The 18,596-nt window shown below is 37.7% G+C and overlaps 1 protein-coding gene and 1 pseudogene across 1 annotated transcript in view; both read left to right on the forward strand.

Moving 5' to 3' along the window:
• Positions 1-16,544, forward strand: part of LOC105033407 (uncharacterized) — a 28,248-nt gene extending 11,704 nt beyond the window's left edge. The window contains 9 exon segments of the mRNA XM_073249885.1: positions 2,132-2,238; positions 3,307-3,469; positions 4,394-4,459; positions 11,240-11,333; positions 11,456-11,568; positions 13,247-13,317; positions 15,178-15,331; positions 16,044-16,083; positions 16,086-16,544. Coding sequence (XP_073105986.1) covers positions 2,132-2,238; positions 3,307-3,469; positions 4,394-4,459; positions 11,240-11,333; positions 11,456-11,568; positions 13,247-13,317; positions 15,178-15,331; positions 16,044-16,083; positions 16,086-16,474 — 1,197 coding nt within the window. The 3' untranslated portion in view covers positions 16,475-16,544.
• On the forward strand, positions 6,045-11,231 carry LOC140854293 (uncharacterized; annotated as a pseudogene).
• Positions 16,545-18,596: the final 2,052 nt, after the last annotated feature.

An 18,596-nucleotide genomic window follows, 5' to 3' on the forward strand; every position in this document is an offset into this window, starting at 1 on the left:
GTCTCAGAACCTGAATTTTTTAGGGTCATCTGAACTTAGTTTGCTGACTTGCTTAGTTGCATCTAAAATGCATTGACTTTTAATTTTCATCTGACTTTCTTAGTTGCATCTAAAACACATGGGCTTTTAATTTTCAGATCAAATGAAGCTTTTGTTTGCTTTTTATTAAAGATAAAATTAAAATCCTTATCATCCTATATTCTGCAACAAGGTATGTTGTCTCAATATTGGAACCCGTAGTAGTACCAATCTATTACTGTCTGTACACCTGGTACAGGGGCCGATTAGGCATACTGACACACAGTATGCCCCCAATACTGTGTACTAGTTCAGTTTATGGTCGGTACGCACTGGTACATATCACCTATCGGTATGGCATTCCTTATTCTACAATTTATTTATGTCTTTTTCCTCTTCTAGTTGTGTTATTTGGCCTTGATCCAGACTAAAAAATTTTAAACCTGAAACCTCAGATGAAGAAGACCTTCTTTTTTCCCTATTTATATTTGCAGTATCCATCAACTTATATTTTATGCCCTCCAATATACTTTTTTTTTTTTTTTTTTTTTTTTGCCTTTTAGAAAAATTCTTCCTTGCCTTATTTTCATTTTTCCAGTCAATGTGTAAAAATTTCTAGAAAGATGGAGTAAGATATACATACTTCACTTGTTGAACTTCAAATTTCATCTTTAACTTCATGTTTATTCCTTTTTAACTGCTAAACTTTATGATATGTGTAATTTTTTAATGAATTCAAGAATAGTTACTTTTGCAATATTTGAAAACTCGTTGTTCTAGAAGTTATACATTCATTTCAATCTTGAAACAAAGAATGTGTGCCATTTAAGTCCTGTCTCAGAGTTCAGAGTCAGATTGTTAATTGTTGATTAATTGCAATGGATCTTTCAATTTTACTCAAGTACATGGGTCCAACTTTTGTATGGGATGGCTTCAAATTTGTACCCTTTCTCATTGCATGCATGGATATGCGTGGGTTGCTAAATGACTTCACAATTTTTTTCTTTTGATGGTAAGGGCGGCAAGATGACACCATGTATTTTATTACTGAAAGAGAGTGACTTTGCAAATGTAGGTGCTACTATTTTGTCATGCTCTGCTTATGAGCACTTCCATCTAACTCTTCTCAGTTCTTATAGTGAATCTGGTTAGGAAATCATGCATTTTCTTGTTGTAGATTCTTAGGAGATAAAATCAAAAGACAATATCTATTTTTGTATTTTTAAATCAATCTCCATTTTACTCAAATTAGATAGTACAATCCAAACGAGCATAGCCGTCATATAATTTCTCTGTTTCTTAATCAAGGTTCCTCAGTCAGGTGCAGTGCAGTTGTCCCCTATTAGTGGAGTACCCCTGTTCCTGATTAGGGTTTGAGGCCAGAAATGGCTTGATGAATGGTATCATTCACCTTGCATTGACCATGAATTTTTCTTAAAGCCAGATTGGCAAAGAGAGTACTAAAGTTAGATTCTGATCTGAGTAGGCTTGATAGAGGGAATAAATCAACCCTGAGAACTGGGGCTCAGCCATGCCATCCTAGTTGACATTCTACCAAAGTTTGACCGTTGACAGCTGATGAACCCAGAGATCCCTTCCCTGAACCCATATGTGTTTCCATAGATCTAACATTCATAGAGTTGTTTGGAAACAAATATTACATAACCATATTATGTCTAAACTCATTTTCTCAGTGATTCTATTCCTGGTCATCGTATACTAGGATGGCCTAACATATACGACCCGCATCTTTAGAAGTCAAAAGTTCAAACCAGTGGAATGGAAGTCTGGATCAAGTTTGGGCTATTTTAGAAAGTCTGTGTGATATAAAATTCTCATATAGGTTTGGATAATATGTAACTGAATAATGATTTTTATTAATTTCAGTTTTACTTAGTCTAAAATAAAGCATACATATTCCATTTAGTTGAGTTGAAAATGATGAAACCAAGATGTTAATATCCAGTCTAGATTATACTTTCTTAATACTGACATTCTTCTTCAAACCCAATATATCTATTAGTTGTGTTAAATTTTGGAAGATGGATTCTGATCAATTAATTTATCTATGCAACCCAATAACCATGTTATTTCATGTTTGTGTTAATTTAAGGTTAATAAAGGAGTGGAAGCTACACTAGTTCAACTTTTTGATACAGGCCTATTACATGCGGATCCACATCCTGGGAACTTGCGTTATACACCTGAAGGATGTATTGGGTATGACAAACTTGTTTCATTCATGAGTTTTTCAATTCTTAGTTTTATTTGTGAAATAAAAGTAATGGTGATCTTATGGTTCACTGAACTGATCTAAGCCAAGTAGTTTGGGGCATACCGAACTATACCGGCATCTTACTAGTATGGTTCTAGCGAAGAATTCGAAATACTGTAGGAAAGGAGAGAGAGGGAGAGGGACAGGGAAGGAGAGGAAAAGGCTAGGGAGGTTGTTGGAGGTGGCCAGAGGGCCATGGATGATCATGAGGTGTGGGAGAGGGTGAACCAGAGAGAGAAAAAGAGAGAGAGAGGGAAGAAGGGGGGACAGTCGGCCGTGGCCTATGGTGGCCACTGGAGGGCCGAGGAGGTCCCCGGAGAGTCCTCGCCCTCCATTCGGTTGAAATATGGGTAACTTGCCTATGTTTTGATCACAAAATCATGATCGATTTATTTTTTTTCATTTCAATCTAGTTGTCAGCTTCATTATAAAGCAGTGAAAAAAATAAATCGATCATAATTTCATGACCAAAACAAAGACGACTCACCCTTATTTCGATCAAACAAAGGTGGAGGGTTCTCCCGGGGGCTCCTCGACCCTCCAATGGCCACCACTGGCCATGATCGGCTCTCCCTCTCCTTCCCTCTCTCTCTCTTCCTTTCTCCGGTTCACACTCTTCTATGCACTATGGTCATTTACGGCCCTCCGACGGCCACTGCGGTGGCCGGCCTCTTCCTCTTCTTCCCTCCCTACCCTCTCTATCTCTTTTCCTCTGTGGTTCTCCCTCTTCTCCACTTTTTTTGCTATGTCGGTTTGGGCCTGGTACAGGGGCATATCGAACCGTACCATCGGCGGTGGATTGTGTCCAGTTCTGGGTCGGCGAACCTTGGGTGATCCCTTGAGTTGCATCATATTTATATGCACAAGATAAGTTTTACTTTGGCTGCCAAAAGATATAGTAGTTCATTGGAAAGACTATATTTGTGCTCCTTTGTTTCTACGTGAAATTGTTTTTTATGTTTTCTCTCTTTCTTTAAGAAGTCTGCATTGTTAATATTTACCTAACTTTTTAGGTTTCTTGATTTTGGTTTGCTTTGTCGGATGGAGAAGAAACATCAGCTTGCTATGCTTGCTTCCATAATGCACATAGTAAATGGAGACTGGGGTGCGCTTGTTTATGATCTGACCGAGATGGATATTGCTAGGCCAGGAACCAATCTACGTCGTGTGAAAATGGTATTTAATTCATTACCAAATTTATTTTTTCATATTTTTAACTGAACATCTGAGCAAGGTGCTAAAAAAGACCAGTTTGTTGTAACATGTGCTTACATGCGGCTTGTGGTAAGTGGTATGAATATGATAAAAGAGGGACAAATTAAAGAACAAGAGGAAGTGAACTAAATGGGAAACTATAATATTAAACTGAAATCATCTAAAGTGGGAGAAAAAGGCCCTAAAAGAAGTTCAACAAGATAAAAGACCTGAATATGAAGTCTGCTCTTTTTTATGGATTCACTGAGATAATTGTGTGTTTTGGTCGAGAAGATGACATAAAGCTTAAAATCGGCTTATTTTTTGCTTGCACACATATATAGAAACCTTAGCAGCAAGAGAGATACGAATGAGCTTTCCAATTTCTTCTGATTTTACAGAGTGTTCTTTAATCAGAGCTGTGATCTGTAGCTGGCATTGATGGGAAAAGGCTTGCATGATGATGATGGAATGCCTTTGTTGGCATCAGCTCTTAGAAAACATAATATTTCTCTTAATTTGGTTATAGATTGCTTATGAAGTGAATTTCAATTACTGATCATTAACTATATGATCTGAGGATGTCTTAATTTTATGTAGCAATGATGGTTAAAAGGTCTGTGGTGAGGAATCCTGTGGAATACTCCTGGAAAAATTAGCAAATGATTAAATTAAATTCCGATAAGGTACCATACAAACTGTAATGACTTTTGGAGGAACATACAATAGATGTAGGCTGAATGCAGCACCAAGATCAGCACGGTAGTGTGCTCCAGATAATAATGCAGACAAACAGTTGTGGAAATGATCTGCATCATACCATACTTTATTTGACCATTCCTCTGTAGTTTTTATGAAAATATATGCTTAATGTATTTTCTTGCCTTTGCTTAAATAATGTCTTAGGATTTGGAAGAGGCTTTGGATGAGGTTGTCTTCAATGATGGAATACCTGACATCAAGTTTAGTAGGGTGAGTATTTGACCTAAATGTTACTTGTATAAGTTGTTTTAAATTTTCTTAGCAACAAAATATAATCTCACACTTCCCCAATCACGATGGTTGGATTTAGATAGCCAGGCATAAGTGAAGACCAGCCCCACACTAGATCTGTTATTTTCTTGTTCTTGTGGTTCATCTGAATTATTATCACTATGCTAGGAAGGAATGTCAGGTAGTCTTACTATTCATATTAATCAAGGTTCTGAAAGTGCATTTACAAGGACATTAGATTCTGGACTGGAATCATGAATTAGACTAAAACAGCATGACACTGTTGTAGGTCTTTTTAGTTAACACTGGAAGGCTAAAAGAAACAAGAATATATGACATAATTCGCTGGTTCAGATCAAACATGTATTAGAATATTATAGTGATAAGGATGATAACATCTTTGGAAGCATGGTTCGCCGTACCGGGCCGAACCGTCCGTACGTGGCGTACCAAGCCGGACCGGCATCTTACTTGTCCGGTTCGGACATTTTTTTCGAAAAATCCCCCCGAACCATCCGGTTCGCGTCCATACAGCCCAAAACCAGATGGTATGGTCAGTTCGGTACCAGTTCGGCGTGAACCGAACCGTGCCGACATCCCTTACGTGAAAAAAGTTGGGAGGGGGGAGAGGGGGAGGGTGGTGGGGTCGGAAAGTTTTTAAATGGCTGAGAGGCGTTAGAGTTCTCTGAGAAATCTCAGAGAACTCTCGAAGCATATGAAGGTCTCAACGAAATCGTTGAGACCTTCGAAAAATTAGAAAAAAAGAAAAAAACTCTATCAAATTGCAGGAGTGGTTCGAGGAGAGGCTGATCTTTGGTCGGAGGTAAGATAATATGTTATTTTCTTAGTAAATATTTTTTTTTTATTTTTGTCATTAAAAATAGGATAAGAATGAGAAAGAATGAAAATAAGAGAAAATCATGCCAAAATCTTGTGATTTTGGTATGATTTAATTATATGTGATAGATCTTTGAAAGATTTACACGATGACATCAAAATTGTTAATTTTCATTAATTATAAAATTTTAAAATATTTTTATATATTTATTCATTTAAAAATTAATAAAAAAATTAAATTTAAAAAAAAAATCAGAGTTTGGGAATCATGTTTAGAATGATTCAAGCTACTTAAATCTAATTTTAATTTTTTTTTCAAATATTTAAAATTAAAAAAATATTTTTTTAATTATTTAAATTAAAAAAAATTAATTATAAAATAAAAAATATATAAAAATAGTGTTATACTTTAGTTAATTTAAAAATATAATATATTTATTTTGAATTTATAAGTTTTAAAATAATTATTAAAATTATTTTAAAATTATATATAATTATTTTAATTATCATTAAACTATCGTGTTTTGTTATACTTGCATATATTTATAAAAAAAAAATTTAGAGCATGACGTTTGTTCACTTTAATTAATCAGCTATTTTATAGTATATATTTATTTATATAAAAATTATTAAAAAAATAAAAAAATAAAAAATCAGAGTTAGTTTTGAAATTAAGAATAATGTTTAGAATGATTCAAAACAATTGAAATATTTGAATCTAACTTGAGATTTTTTTGAATTTTTTTTTGTAAATATTTAAATAATAAAAAATATTATCAAATAAAAAATATATGTAATTAGTGTTATATTACAGTTAATTCAAAATAATTAGTATTTTGTTATACCTGCAGAAATGAGTAAGAAGAAAGATCCAGAGCGTGACATCGGTTGGGATCATGGTGAGATACTCTCGGCTCGGCATCATTGGAGATGCAAATAGTGCAACACAGAGTTCAAGGGAGGAGGAGTGACTAGGTTGAAGCAACATCTGACTGGTGGTTATCTTGATGTGTCCATGTGTCGAAAATGTTCCCTAGAGATCCGATGATGAAAAATCACTTTGTTGTTCGAAAGCAGTGAAGGAAAGGGCAAAGCAGAAAAAGATCAAAGTAGACCGTCGAGCTGCAAAGCCACCTTCTTATCACTCTAGAGAGTCAGAGGAGGCTTCTGCTCCAAATGATGAGGCACAGATCGAGGCTGTCATTCAGGCGAGCTTGGCGAATCAGTACCGACAGGAGGAGATGGCCCAGTACAGAGAGCGATTCGGACCATTATGCTACGAATCAGGATCTGGATCAACGACTGGTGGGGGAGAATTCGAGTTAAGGAGGACACCTCAGTCAGAGAGCCTAGTGGTAGAGGGAGCAGACGCAGCATGTCTTCTTTGTTGGGAGCTTTTGGCAGTAGGAGGAAGTTCTCCAGAGATATTCCAGCAGGAGCCAGTATTCAGGATTTGGATTCACATGCTTTGCCCAGCAAAGATTCAAAGCAGCAGAGAATTGACAGTATGCTGAAAAAAGATAAGAAGAAGAATATGTGGCGAGCTATTGGATCGTGGTTTTATTTCAGGCATATTCCAGCAAATGCAGCAGCCAATCTTTACTACCGATCTGCTATTTCAATCATAGAGGCTGCCGGTCAGGGTGTAGATCCTCCAGGACCTAAGGACATCTATGGTCAGCTTCTTGACAACAACAAGGAGGATCTGCAGAGATGGATTGCTTCTTACAAAAATAAATGGCTTGCATACGGTCTGACAGTGATGTGTGATGATTGGACAGGTCCTACTAGGTGGAGCATCATTAATGTTTTGACATACTGTAATAAAAAAATATTTTTTTATAAATTAATTGATGCTTCAGATAAGATGCATGATGCCAAATATATCCTTGATCTGATGGAGGAAGTGATTAATTCAGTGGGTGAGCAGCATGTCGTGCAGGTCATCACAGATAACGGACCACAATATAAGGCTGCCGGAGAGTTGCTGATGGAGCAGCGACCGCAGATATACTGGACCCCATGTGCTGCACATTGCATTGATCTTATATTGATGGATATCGGAAAGATTCGCAGGGTGCAGCAGGTAGTGGAGATTGCTCAGACCATTACTAGATTCATCTACAATCATACATGGGTTCTTTCATTGATGCGGACGTATACTGGAGGGAAGATCTTACGATCGGGTATCACACGGTTTGCTACCAACTATATAGTATTTGATAGTCTTCTTCAGAAGAAAGCAGTCCTACGTCAGATGTTTGTCAGTGCCGAGTAGCAGGAGAGCAGATATATGAGGGCCGGTACTGATGGAAGTCATATGGAGAACTTGATGACGAGTCAGTCATTTTGGCAGTGGGCTGAGAAGGTAGTGAAGGCTATCAAGCCTTTATATGAGGTGCTTCGTGCGGTGGACAGCGAGAGATACCCCCAGATGGTCTTTCTATATTACATGATAGAGAGGGCAAAGAAACAGATCGGTGAGAATGATCCCAAACATGCTCAAGAATTCATTAACATCATTGAGCACCGTTGGGACTATCAGATGGGCAGAGATTTGCATCTAGCTGGTAAGTTTGGATTCAAGAATATTTTAAAATATTTTTTCGAAGCATGAAAATAAAAGTCTGCTTAATCAGTCTTGAAATTTATCTGCAGCTTATTACTTGAATTCGAGATTTCAGTATACTATTTTGGGGATAGATATGGATAGCGAGCTTCTTGTTGCTCTTTGCAATGTCATATATAAGATGGTGTCTGATCCAGAAATCGCGTCGTTGTGTCTACAAGAGGTATGCTAGTTTAAAATAGATGTAATTATTCAACTGAATTCGATCTGATATATTTATAAATAATAAATATATTTTGTTTCAGATGAAACAGTTTAGAGAGGGATCAGACAGTTTTGGAGTCCCATCAGCTGTCGTAAGCAAAAAGTAGATGAATCCAGGTAAATTACATATTAATAATGAGCAATATAGATTGATATGTAATTTTGCTTAATAATATCATCAAATTTGATATATAATTTTGCTTTTGTAGCTGAATGGTGGATTCATTTTGAAATGTCAGCAGAAAATTTGAGACATATGGCTGTCCGTATTCTTTCTCAGACGGTCTCTGCTAGTGGCTGTGAACGTAATTGATCCACTTTCGTCTTTATCCACAGCAAACAGAGAAATCGTCTGATACAAAAATACCTCGACGATCTTGTATATGTTCACTACAATCTGAGGTTGAGGCTAAAATGTATTCAGGAGGAAGTTCAGTTGAAGTACACTGATCCAATGCTGGATGATTATGCCGACGAGGATGACGATCCGATCATCGGATGGCTTGTAGGTCAGCAGCAAGAGTTAGAGCTTATTGAGCTAGGGTCCCCTCCACGATCAGCCAGTGTGGTGGTGAGGGAGATCAGGGTGGATCCAGAACAATGGACAGAAAAAAATATTTTACATAGTGTTCCAGCTGATCAATCACAGCCTAAGGGGATACAAGGGACTCATTCATCATATGACTCGCTGTCTGATACATCTTTCCAGAGATTCGAACGAGAGATATATAAATGATCCTCCCGGCAGCCAGCAAGAAGGCATCCATCTTCCCAATCACAGGAAACTCAGTCACAGAGGGGCACAAGGGGGAAAAAGAAAAGACAGTTGTACGTGTACCACTCTCGAGAGTACAGGAGTTATCTGATTCAGATACGGACACCAGGAAGAGTGATGATGATACTGGTAGTAGTAGCCATGGATCTGATGATCAGAAAGGAACTGGAGGACAGGAGACCACCGTTTATGAGATACAGCCACAGGATGATATTCGATTCACCGGTGAGTCTCAGTTTACGCATGTCACACAGAATAGGGATCATGGTGGATGAGTCGGTAGAGACCATGGGGAGCCGATTTCATATAAACGACGGGCTCCTAGAGGTCGTCAGCACATGATGCAGCAGCGGATGATCTTGCACGTGGAGTAGGGTCCATGGATTTATTTGGATCATCCTCGCATTATGGATCTTATTATCCACAGCCACTTTATGATCCATATGCATATGGTGCATCCGAGGCATCTTCTAGTGGTTACTACCCTATGCAGCCTAGAGCATCTTACGGATCAGATTTTGCTACTGATATATTTGGATGGGCTCCTCCACAACCGTACCATCATTCTGAGGATACTTCTCAGAGTCAGAGTTTTAGCGAGAGGTCTGAGATGTCTTACAATCCAGAGAGGATGCCTTATAAGATGATGAATATTCGAGAGTACGGTGCAGCTTGGCTAGAGGGTGGACTGATGTCTATTCAGACTATGTTGATGATCCAAACATATACGAGCGTCACAAACACTCGACAAGAAATTAAATGCAGAGTACATTTTAAGGTTCGTATATCAATTATTATGCTTTGTACTTAAATATTTAGATACATTTTAATGCGTATTTTATATATATATTTTTTAGTTTTAAGATGACATAGTTGAAATATAATGTAAATAAATATATGTTTGAAATTTTGGATCAAGAGTCTTTGTACCGCAACCTAACTCCAAATTGAACCCAAATATGTCAATAATATGCAATATAATGCTATTTTGAGGTTGTATTTATCAATTATTAACTTCAAAACCCTCCCTAAAAAAAATTGAAAATCGAAAAAAAAATTGTGTACTGATAACGGACCGGTATGTCTTAGCGCACCATGTGTCGGTACGGTACGGCATCGGTACCGTACAGTACCGGTCCGGCACCGGCATGCTGCCCGGTACCGGTACAGCGAACTCTGCTTGGAAGGTTTTACAGCACCAAGCATCCAAATACAAGACACCACCATAGCATGTGTTACTTCTGCACTTACTATCTAGTACAGTTTCCTTTTCACCAAACATCATGCTTTTTTTTCCTAAAAATTCTACCTTTAAAATAAAGATTTAGCTTTAACCCATTTTTACTGAAACCCATTTTGCATGAAATGAAATCAAAAATACTTTGGCTTGAGGATCAACCAACACATGGCCCCAAACTAATTTATTCCTTGAATTCGATTTCATGTGCTTATTTTGGTCACAATAGGTTTTAACCATCATACCCATTTATTCTTTTAAAACTCAAATTTGTTGCTACTTTAACACACATTTAGAAACAACATGCACTAATCGATTTTTTTTGGATATCAAAATTCAAAGATGAGTACACGTGGAAGGCTGTAGCCATAAATAAAAAGTTGGGGCTTAAAGTCCACCACTGGTGAAGGCTTATGACCACGAAAACACCCTTATCTATGCAGAAGCAGCTCTTATACTTGCCATTGCTTTCGCCTACATGAAAACATCTCATCAAGATACATATTCAATATGCCTTTATCTGATACCCAACTAATAAGTTCATTTGGCTTTTCTATCATAGCTATTTTCCACATCCACAGAAACCCTGTGCAGTCTTTTCTTTCTATGAGAATTATTTTCATCATTTACGTGAGATAATTATACTTATGGTCATACCTTTTTGGCATGATGTTAAATTGGTATTCTTAATTCATATTGTTTTTTTAAACTTTCTTTTTTTCTGATCATCCTTTAAAATAGCTTGACATCATGACTCACGAATTTTTATATTGTCCTTATATATTAATGTTATTATGCATTTTTTCTTCATTTATATAGTGTTCTGTCACTTGTAGGATCTCATGAGATTGATTCCTCTATTTTTTTTTCTCTACTCATCTTGAAATGATGATCTGTTACTTCAGCATGTTGATATGATGATTGTTATGCAACAATAATAACTCATTTGATATTTTTAACCAACATAATCATTTTCATTCTTGATTTAGATATCAGATCACACAACACAGATTTTAATTAATTGTTTGAAAAAAGATCTGTCTGTTCTGGTGGCCAACTGTTACCCATGTTTTGCAGGTTCTAGGTAAAATTTGGTCCATAGCACTTAAGTATCAATTCCGTATGCCACCGTATTATACACTGGTCTTGCGCTCTCTAGCTTCCCTGGAAGGTTAGCTTATTCTATTCCCGTGTTGACATGCACAGTGCAAAAATGGATCACTCACATGAATACATGTGCATGGCATGCACACCCAAATTATTATGTTTATAAGATTGTTCATACATCATCAGGATTGGCTCTGGCTGCAGACCAGAATTTTAAGACATTTCAAGCTGCATACCCTTATGTTGTCCAGAAACTTCTTTATGACAATTCAGCTTCTACAAGGAGGATCTTATACTCGGTATACCTTTTTCCTTTGTCTGTTGAGTGCCTCCAGATTTGTTTAACTTGGGTTTCTGCTTTTCATTGTTATATTTCAATTGTATTTTACCTGTACTACTCCAAGTATGGTTTTATTTCACACCTTATTGACGTTTCGCAGGGAACTTTTTTTTTTTTTTTGATTAAATAACAATGTTTTCACTTTTCAGCATTCACTTTAACGTGGCTTGACAATGCAGTAAAAATGCTCATGTTTTTCATTGCCATGTTCTGTACTTCTTTGCCATCTGCATTCTATAGATTTGAAATGTGATCCTTATTTAAAAAGCACTCCTTTTTTCAGGTATGTAGATATTACATTATGTATGTTTTGGTGCATAGCTTCAGAAAATAATCACTTATACCTAATAATTACAAATACAGAAAATTTGGATAATGTTACTAGAGTTTAACCATAAAGGCAATTTTACAGAATGAAAAGAAAAAACAATGTGCGAAAAATATGAAGAAACTTCACCAGAAAAAGAAATAACATGTATCATTGGGATGAGAAGGAAGCATCAAGATGGAATGATACTAATAAACAGAGACTTGATATAATGTGGCAGAGAAGATTTTATAGGAAATGAAGATACCTTCTGGGGAAGTATTTAGTGATGGAAATATAGTAGGAGATAGAATATTTGAGTTTGCAATAATATATAATTTAATAGTTACATGCTAAAAGATGAGAATTGGGCACCTAGACACTTCTAAAGCTGGTAAGAGCTTGTTAAAAGCATCTGCGCTCTCTCTTCTGGAATGTGGAGTGCATGGGTCGTTAAAGTTATGGCAGGATGGGGCTCATATTATGTGACATTGGTTAGTGGCTGTTGTGTGGTTGGATATCCCTCCCTTTCTCTCAAAAAAGACCTTAGTCAGTGGTAGTTGATGCAGGTTTTAAGCCCATAGCTTAATGATTTAGCTATGTCATGAGTCATGACATGAAGTACTTACAGGTTTATGCATTAAAAAGAATCAAGAAAGAATGTACTTATATTTGTCTCCTTGAAGAGGACAAGTAAGAGGTTTAATGATGTAAAAAATGGAGTAGAATGTAGACATAGTTTTGATGGAAGTGATGAAGGCTTTTGTTATCCTCTTTTTAGATGAATTTATATTCCTTTAAGAAACCTAATGACCTTGAATATTCACTATATTAAGACTTTAAGTACCGACCAGTACCGGTAATATCTTACTATATACCATTAGGGAACTAGTACTTGGTATGCTTCCTGTACTGACACTACACCTATATTAGAATGCTTAAATAAAGTAACAGAAAGGGATATTCTATGGGTTGAGCTTATGGTATTAACTGGACAGAGAATTCTGGAGTTAGTAGGGGGCTTGGTTGCAAGTTTCAAAGTGCTGGTCATATTTTCTTTTCTGTTTTATACGGCTCAAAAGATGTATCTTAACCTCATGCTGTTTGTATATGGATGTGGTTCCTTGTTGGTGAAATGGTTAGATCTCTGAGCATTGGGATATGAGTGTTCATCTATATATATTATGTTGACATAGTTCACTGAGTCTTCCAACTGAAATTGATTCATTCTGAGTACATAATTAGAAAAATTTTGTACCTTTATGTTCTGCTGGTAAATATTCTGCGTAGAAATTAAGTAGCCTTACTATTTTTGTTGCGGCCCATGCAGGTTGTCTTCAACAAAAGGAGGGAATTTCAGTGGAAAAAAATTTTGCTGTTTCTGAGAGTAGGTTCAATAAGGTAAGCTGTGATATTTTTCTCAATAGACCGCATGGAAGAATATATCATTGTTCTTCTCAATTCAATGACAACTTACTAGCACAAAGCAATAAACTTTCTATAGATTTTATCATTTTTCTGCTTCCATAGCTAAAGATAACTTAGCATTGAAGGTTTTCAACTATAGAAATGAAAATATAATGTGCTATTGCAATTCATTTTATCTAATAAGCTCACTTTTAAGCATGATTTGCTGAATGGCCCTGAACCATACTAGTGGCCAATCGGGACAGTTCCAGCATTCGAATCAAGAAATTGGCGAGGCAGGGGAGAGGGAGAAGGAAAGAGAGGAAGAGTGAGAGAGAGAGAGACAGAGAGAATCAGGGAAGGAGAGGAAGAGAGGGCCTTTGGAGTCCATCGGACAACTGCCGAGCTTGCTGCACCACTGCCGAGCTTAGTGGAAGCTGAATGAGGGCAGAGGAAGAGAAGAAAAGGGAGAGAAGATCACCGGAGGCCTTCGGAGGGCCGGTGGAGGCCACTGTGCCACCACTGAGGCCAGAGGAGGATTTAGGATTGCCGATTTCAATCGAAAACCACTCCAAAAGAAAGAAAAAATAGTGAAGTTTCGATAAATCCAAGAAAAAAAATACAAAAGCCCCTGTTTCAACCGGAGAAGGCAGAGCCCTTCCTCCAGCCTCCACTCGCCTCGGTGGTGGTGTGGTGGCTCACCAGCCCTCTAGAGGCCTCTAGCGGCCTCCTCTCCATCTCTCTCTCCTTCCCTCCCTTTGCCCTCTGGCTTTCACCGAGCTCGGTATCAGGGCAGCAAGCTCAGCTGCCCTCCGGCGGTCTTTGGAGGCCCTCTCTCCCTTTCTCTCTCCTTCCTTGTCCCCCTCTCCTAGTCTCCCTCTCTTCCTCTCCCATTCTCCCTCCACCCTCTCTCTATGTCGGTTTGGGCCCATTATCGAACGGCATGGGGGTGTATCTAACCATGCCGCTGGCTAATTGGTCCGGCTTCCAGTGCTGGCATAGCAAATCTTACTTTTAAGGATGAAATATGTTGAGGACATGGTGGCTTTGGTATCCAAATTAGAGATACTAGAATTCTAGAGTTCTACTCCGAACAAGTTTAAGCACAAGACTTTGAAGATTATGTACACAAAAAATTAGTACTTATTCCTAGACATCTCACTGCCTTGTTTACTTGCATAGGATACTCTATCATAGTCAGCTCCTCGTCCTCCACTTGCAAGCCTAATCCCATCTTTAAGTTATGTGTTAAGGTTCAATTACCCTGATAGCCAGATGTCATCCTAGCACCAAACTTATGTAGAATTTTTTTGGTCGAATATAGGCAAAACAGGTGCTGCTACTAAGTCTGGATTGATAGGAAATAGAGCATACTGTCATTGGTAACAGTTTGATGTGCAACTGGGTAGCAATGCTCAAAATAACGCTGGATTTGAGAAGTTCAAGAAGAAATAGAAAAAAGACAAATCGGATGTGGGACTGCATCTTTCAGGAAAATTATATGCTAAAGAGCCAAATTAAAGAACAGTATGATACTCTGTCATTGTTAGAGGAAAAATCTTTAGTTTTTTCCTCTTAACTGAAAAGTTTCTGGGAAAATATTTTAGGGATCAAAGCTGCATTAATTTCTTTTCCACAAAAGTATCAAGATCTTCACAGAGATACTTTGACGACCATCGCACATATAACATTTTGATTATATGTTACTTCTTGTATGGATTTCTCAAGAAAAGAGTTGGGAGACTTCTTTTACTGATCTTACTTGATCATAATATTAGATATCTTGTTTTTGTTTCACCTTGATTTTATTCTTACAAGCCAGGAACTTACTTGTATCCTATGTGCTGCATGCAGAAATGGTACAAATGTGCATAACATATTAGTCACCTGCAAATCCTCCGCATACAGTCAAAATGTACAGGATGGGGTCTTTGAAGTTGCAAATCTAATCTTGCAGCTCTTACCATCAAAGGATGGTACCGTGCTAAGAAGACTTCTGATGACTGCGGTATGTATGTGTTGTGACCTATACATGACCACACGTCTATGTTAGTCACTGCTGTCAGAGTTTGCAAGCTTTGAAATCAGATTTGTCAGATTTTATCTGAATGTTGTTGTTCTGTTTCCTTCCCCTACAATTACATTTTATAGCCTATAACACATAAGCCTGAAACCGGTATGCATGCATATATAAACTTCAAAATGCAAATAAGAAAGGGATTACATGGGAAAGAGCTCTGACAAGGGCAAACAATGAAGACCACAGCATGGTATTTACTTAAATTAAATATGCAGTCTGTTTTTCTGAAGTGTGAATTGACTGGTTGTAACATGTTTGATAGAACCATAAAAGATATATAAAATTTAAAATTCTACCGTCCAGATGAAGTGTACTGACATCCGCAAACATGAAAAGTTCCAGTATCTTTTATATTCCAAAGAATCATCTATAGAATGCAAGTGACGATAAAGTTGATGAGTTGGTAGTTCAGTAAGCAAATTATGTCAGAGGTAGAGGGCATCAGGCATTCTTGTAAAAGATCCATGTAAATTATTGACAGCTTTGCCATCGTCGATCTTACTATTTTCAGAAATAGGAAGTCTAAGGTTGCTGGTCACTTGTCTGTAGCCATGCAAGTTGTCAGCATTGTGTGTAATGCATTTGTTAATCAGGTATTGGAGGCGGCTTAGACTAACCTGGTGCTTCTTCCATTGAACAGGATGCAACATCTTTAACTGGAGCTATGGTTTCTAAAGATGCAACCTTTTCCGTCGACACCTCAGTTGGGCTCTTGCTGATATAATCTGCCACTGGATGATTAAGGCTATTGGATGGAATGAAGCAATAGGCCGGCATGATCATCAAGCCATTGTAGTGAAAGGACAGCGAGGGAGGGAAATGGACCTGCCTCCTGCACCTTCTCCACCTGTCTTGCAGAAAGTCCTCAGTGACCGCCGTATGAAAGTAATACTTTACAAGGTACTGCACGATGTAAGAGGAGAACCCATATTGATGCTCCGGTTGTGTTGGAGTTCCTTCACAATCTTTGTGACTGCCGCAGCACTTGCATTGCATCGCTTTGTTGTCCACGGCTTATGGGCACTCTTTACCTCTGTATCATTTGTACCGAGACATGTTGCTGTCATGTAGTAAGCTATTGGGAAAATAGAGGAAATCCGACTCTCAATGATTACAAAAATGAATGATTTGTTGCTGTGCACCTTGACTGTATGGATTACCATAGGAGACAATCAAGCCCTCTGATATAGCTAGAAGGTGCCTTTTTTTTTTTTTTTATTTGATATGATTAGAAGATAAAAGTAAGGGAGCTATAAAAGTGGCTGACAAAATAATTTGAAAGGATATTTACTGATCTACTCCCTGAAATCATGTTAACCCACGTGAAATAGCAACGAAACTTGGCATGGGGTGTGGACCCGAAGCTTTGAAGCTGAGGCAGGCGAAATTCTAATGCATTTTGGACAAGCCTAACAGCAACAGCAATGATTTAGTCCAAATGCGTTGCCTGCCCTGTAGAGGGTGGGGAACCAATCCAAAGAACTTGTGATGGTTCTTGGATGCCTTGTTTTCCTTTTTATATTATATTTTACTTTTTAATAACTAGAATGGAAAAATATCAGTGAACCAGAATGTGAACCCAATATTTGACACCAATGCTCAAAAGCTTACCCTCTTGTTTTATTTACTTGTATTAAACAATTCTATTGAACACCATACATCTGTTATAATTCAATTACTCTTGGAGAAAAATCATCCTCACTTTAGAGATGATTTAGGGTTTAGGGTTTTGGGATTTAGGATTTGGGATTTAGGGTTTAAGGTTTGGGGTTTAGGATTTAGGGTTTGGGGTTTAGGATTTTAGGATTTATGGTTTAGGAATTTGGGGTTAAGAGTTTAGGATTTAGAGTTTGGGATTTAAGATTTAGGGTTTGAGGTTTATGATTCTGAGTTTAGGGTTTTGTCTTTAGGGTTTATGGTTTTGGATTTTGGGTTTTGGATTTGGGTTTTGAATTTGGGGTTTCAAGTTTGGAATTTCAGGTTTAGGGTTTCAGGTTTAGGATTTTGGATTTAGGGTTTCGGATTTGGATTTGAGGTTTGGGATATAGGGTTTGGGGTTTCTAATTTGAGGATTTGGGGTTTAGGGGTTTGGATTTAAGGTTTAGGATTTAGGATTTGGGATTTGCAACTTTAAAATTTGGGGTTTAGGGGTTTGGGTTTTAGTGGTTTGAGGCTGGGGGTTTCGAGTTTGGCATTTGGGATTTAAAATTAAAGATTTTAGGATTTAGAATGTAGAGTTTTAGGATTTAGGGTTTAGGGTTTGAGATTTGGGATTTGGGATTTAGGGTTTGGGGTTTAGGGCTTTGGAGTTTTGGGTTTAGGGTTTAGGGTTTAGGGTTTGGGGTTCAAGGTTTAGAATTTAGGGTTTAGGGTTTAGAGTTTTAGGATTTAGGGTTTAGGGTTTAGGATTTAGGGTTTAGGGTTTAGGGTTTAGGGTTTTAGGGTTTAGGGTTTTTGCATTTTAGGGTTTTAGGGTTTTAGGGTTTAGGGTTTAGGGTTTTAGGGTTTTGGGGTTTGGGGTTTGGGGTTTGGGGTTTTGGGGTTTAGGGTTTGGGGGTTTGGGGTTTAGGGTTTTGGATTTTTGGTTTTAGGGTTTTAGGGTTTAGATTTTAGGATTTTAGGGTTTTAGGGTTTAGGTTTTAGGGTTTAGGGTTTAGGGTTTTAGGGTTTAGGTTTAGGGTTTTAGGGTTTAGGGTTTAGGGGTTAGGGTTTTAGGTTTTAGGTTTAGGGTTTAGGGTTTAGGGTTTAGGGTTTAGGTTTAGGTTTAGGGTTTAGGGTTTAGGGTTTAGGGTTTAGGGTTTTAGGGTTTAGGGTTTAGGTTTTAGGGTTTTAGGTTTAGGGTTTAGGGTTTAGGGTTTAGGGGTTTAGGGTTAGGGTTTAGGTTTTAGGGTTTAGGGTTTAGGGTTTAGGGTTTAGGGTTTAGGGTTTTAGGGTTTAGGGTTTAGGGTTTTAGGGTTTTAGGGTTTAGGGTTTAGGGGTTTAGGGTTTAGGGTTTAGGGTTTTAGGGTTTAGGGTTTAGGGTTTAGGGTTTAGGGTTTTAGGGTTTAGGGTTTAGGGTTTAGGGGTTTAGGGTTTTAGGGTTTAGGGTTTAGGGTTTAGGGTTTAGGGTTTAGGGGTTTTAGGGTTTAGGGTTTAGGGTGGTTTAGGGTTTAGGGTTTTAGGGTTTAGGGTTTAGGTTTAGGGTTTAGGGTTT

Source organism: Elaeis guineensis, chromosome 16, assembly GCF_000442705.2.
Source record: "Elaeis guineensis isolate ETL-2024a chromosome 16, EG11, whole genome shotgun sequence".
In the NCBI taxonomy this organism is placed as follows: Eukaryota; Viridiplantae; Streptophyta; class Magnoliopsida; order Arecales; family Arecaceae; genus Elaeis; species Elaeis guineensis.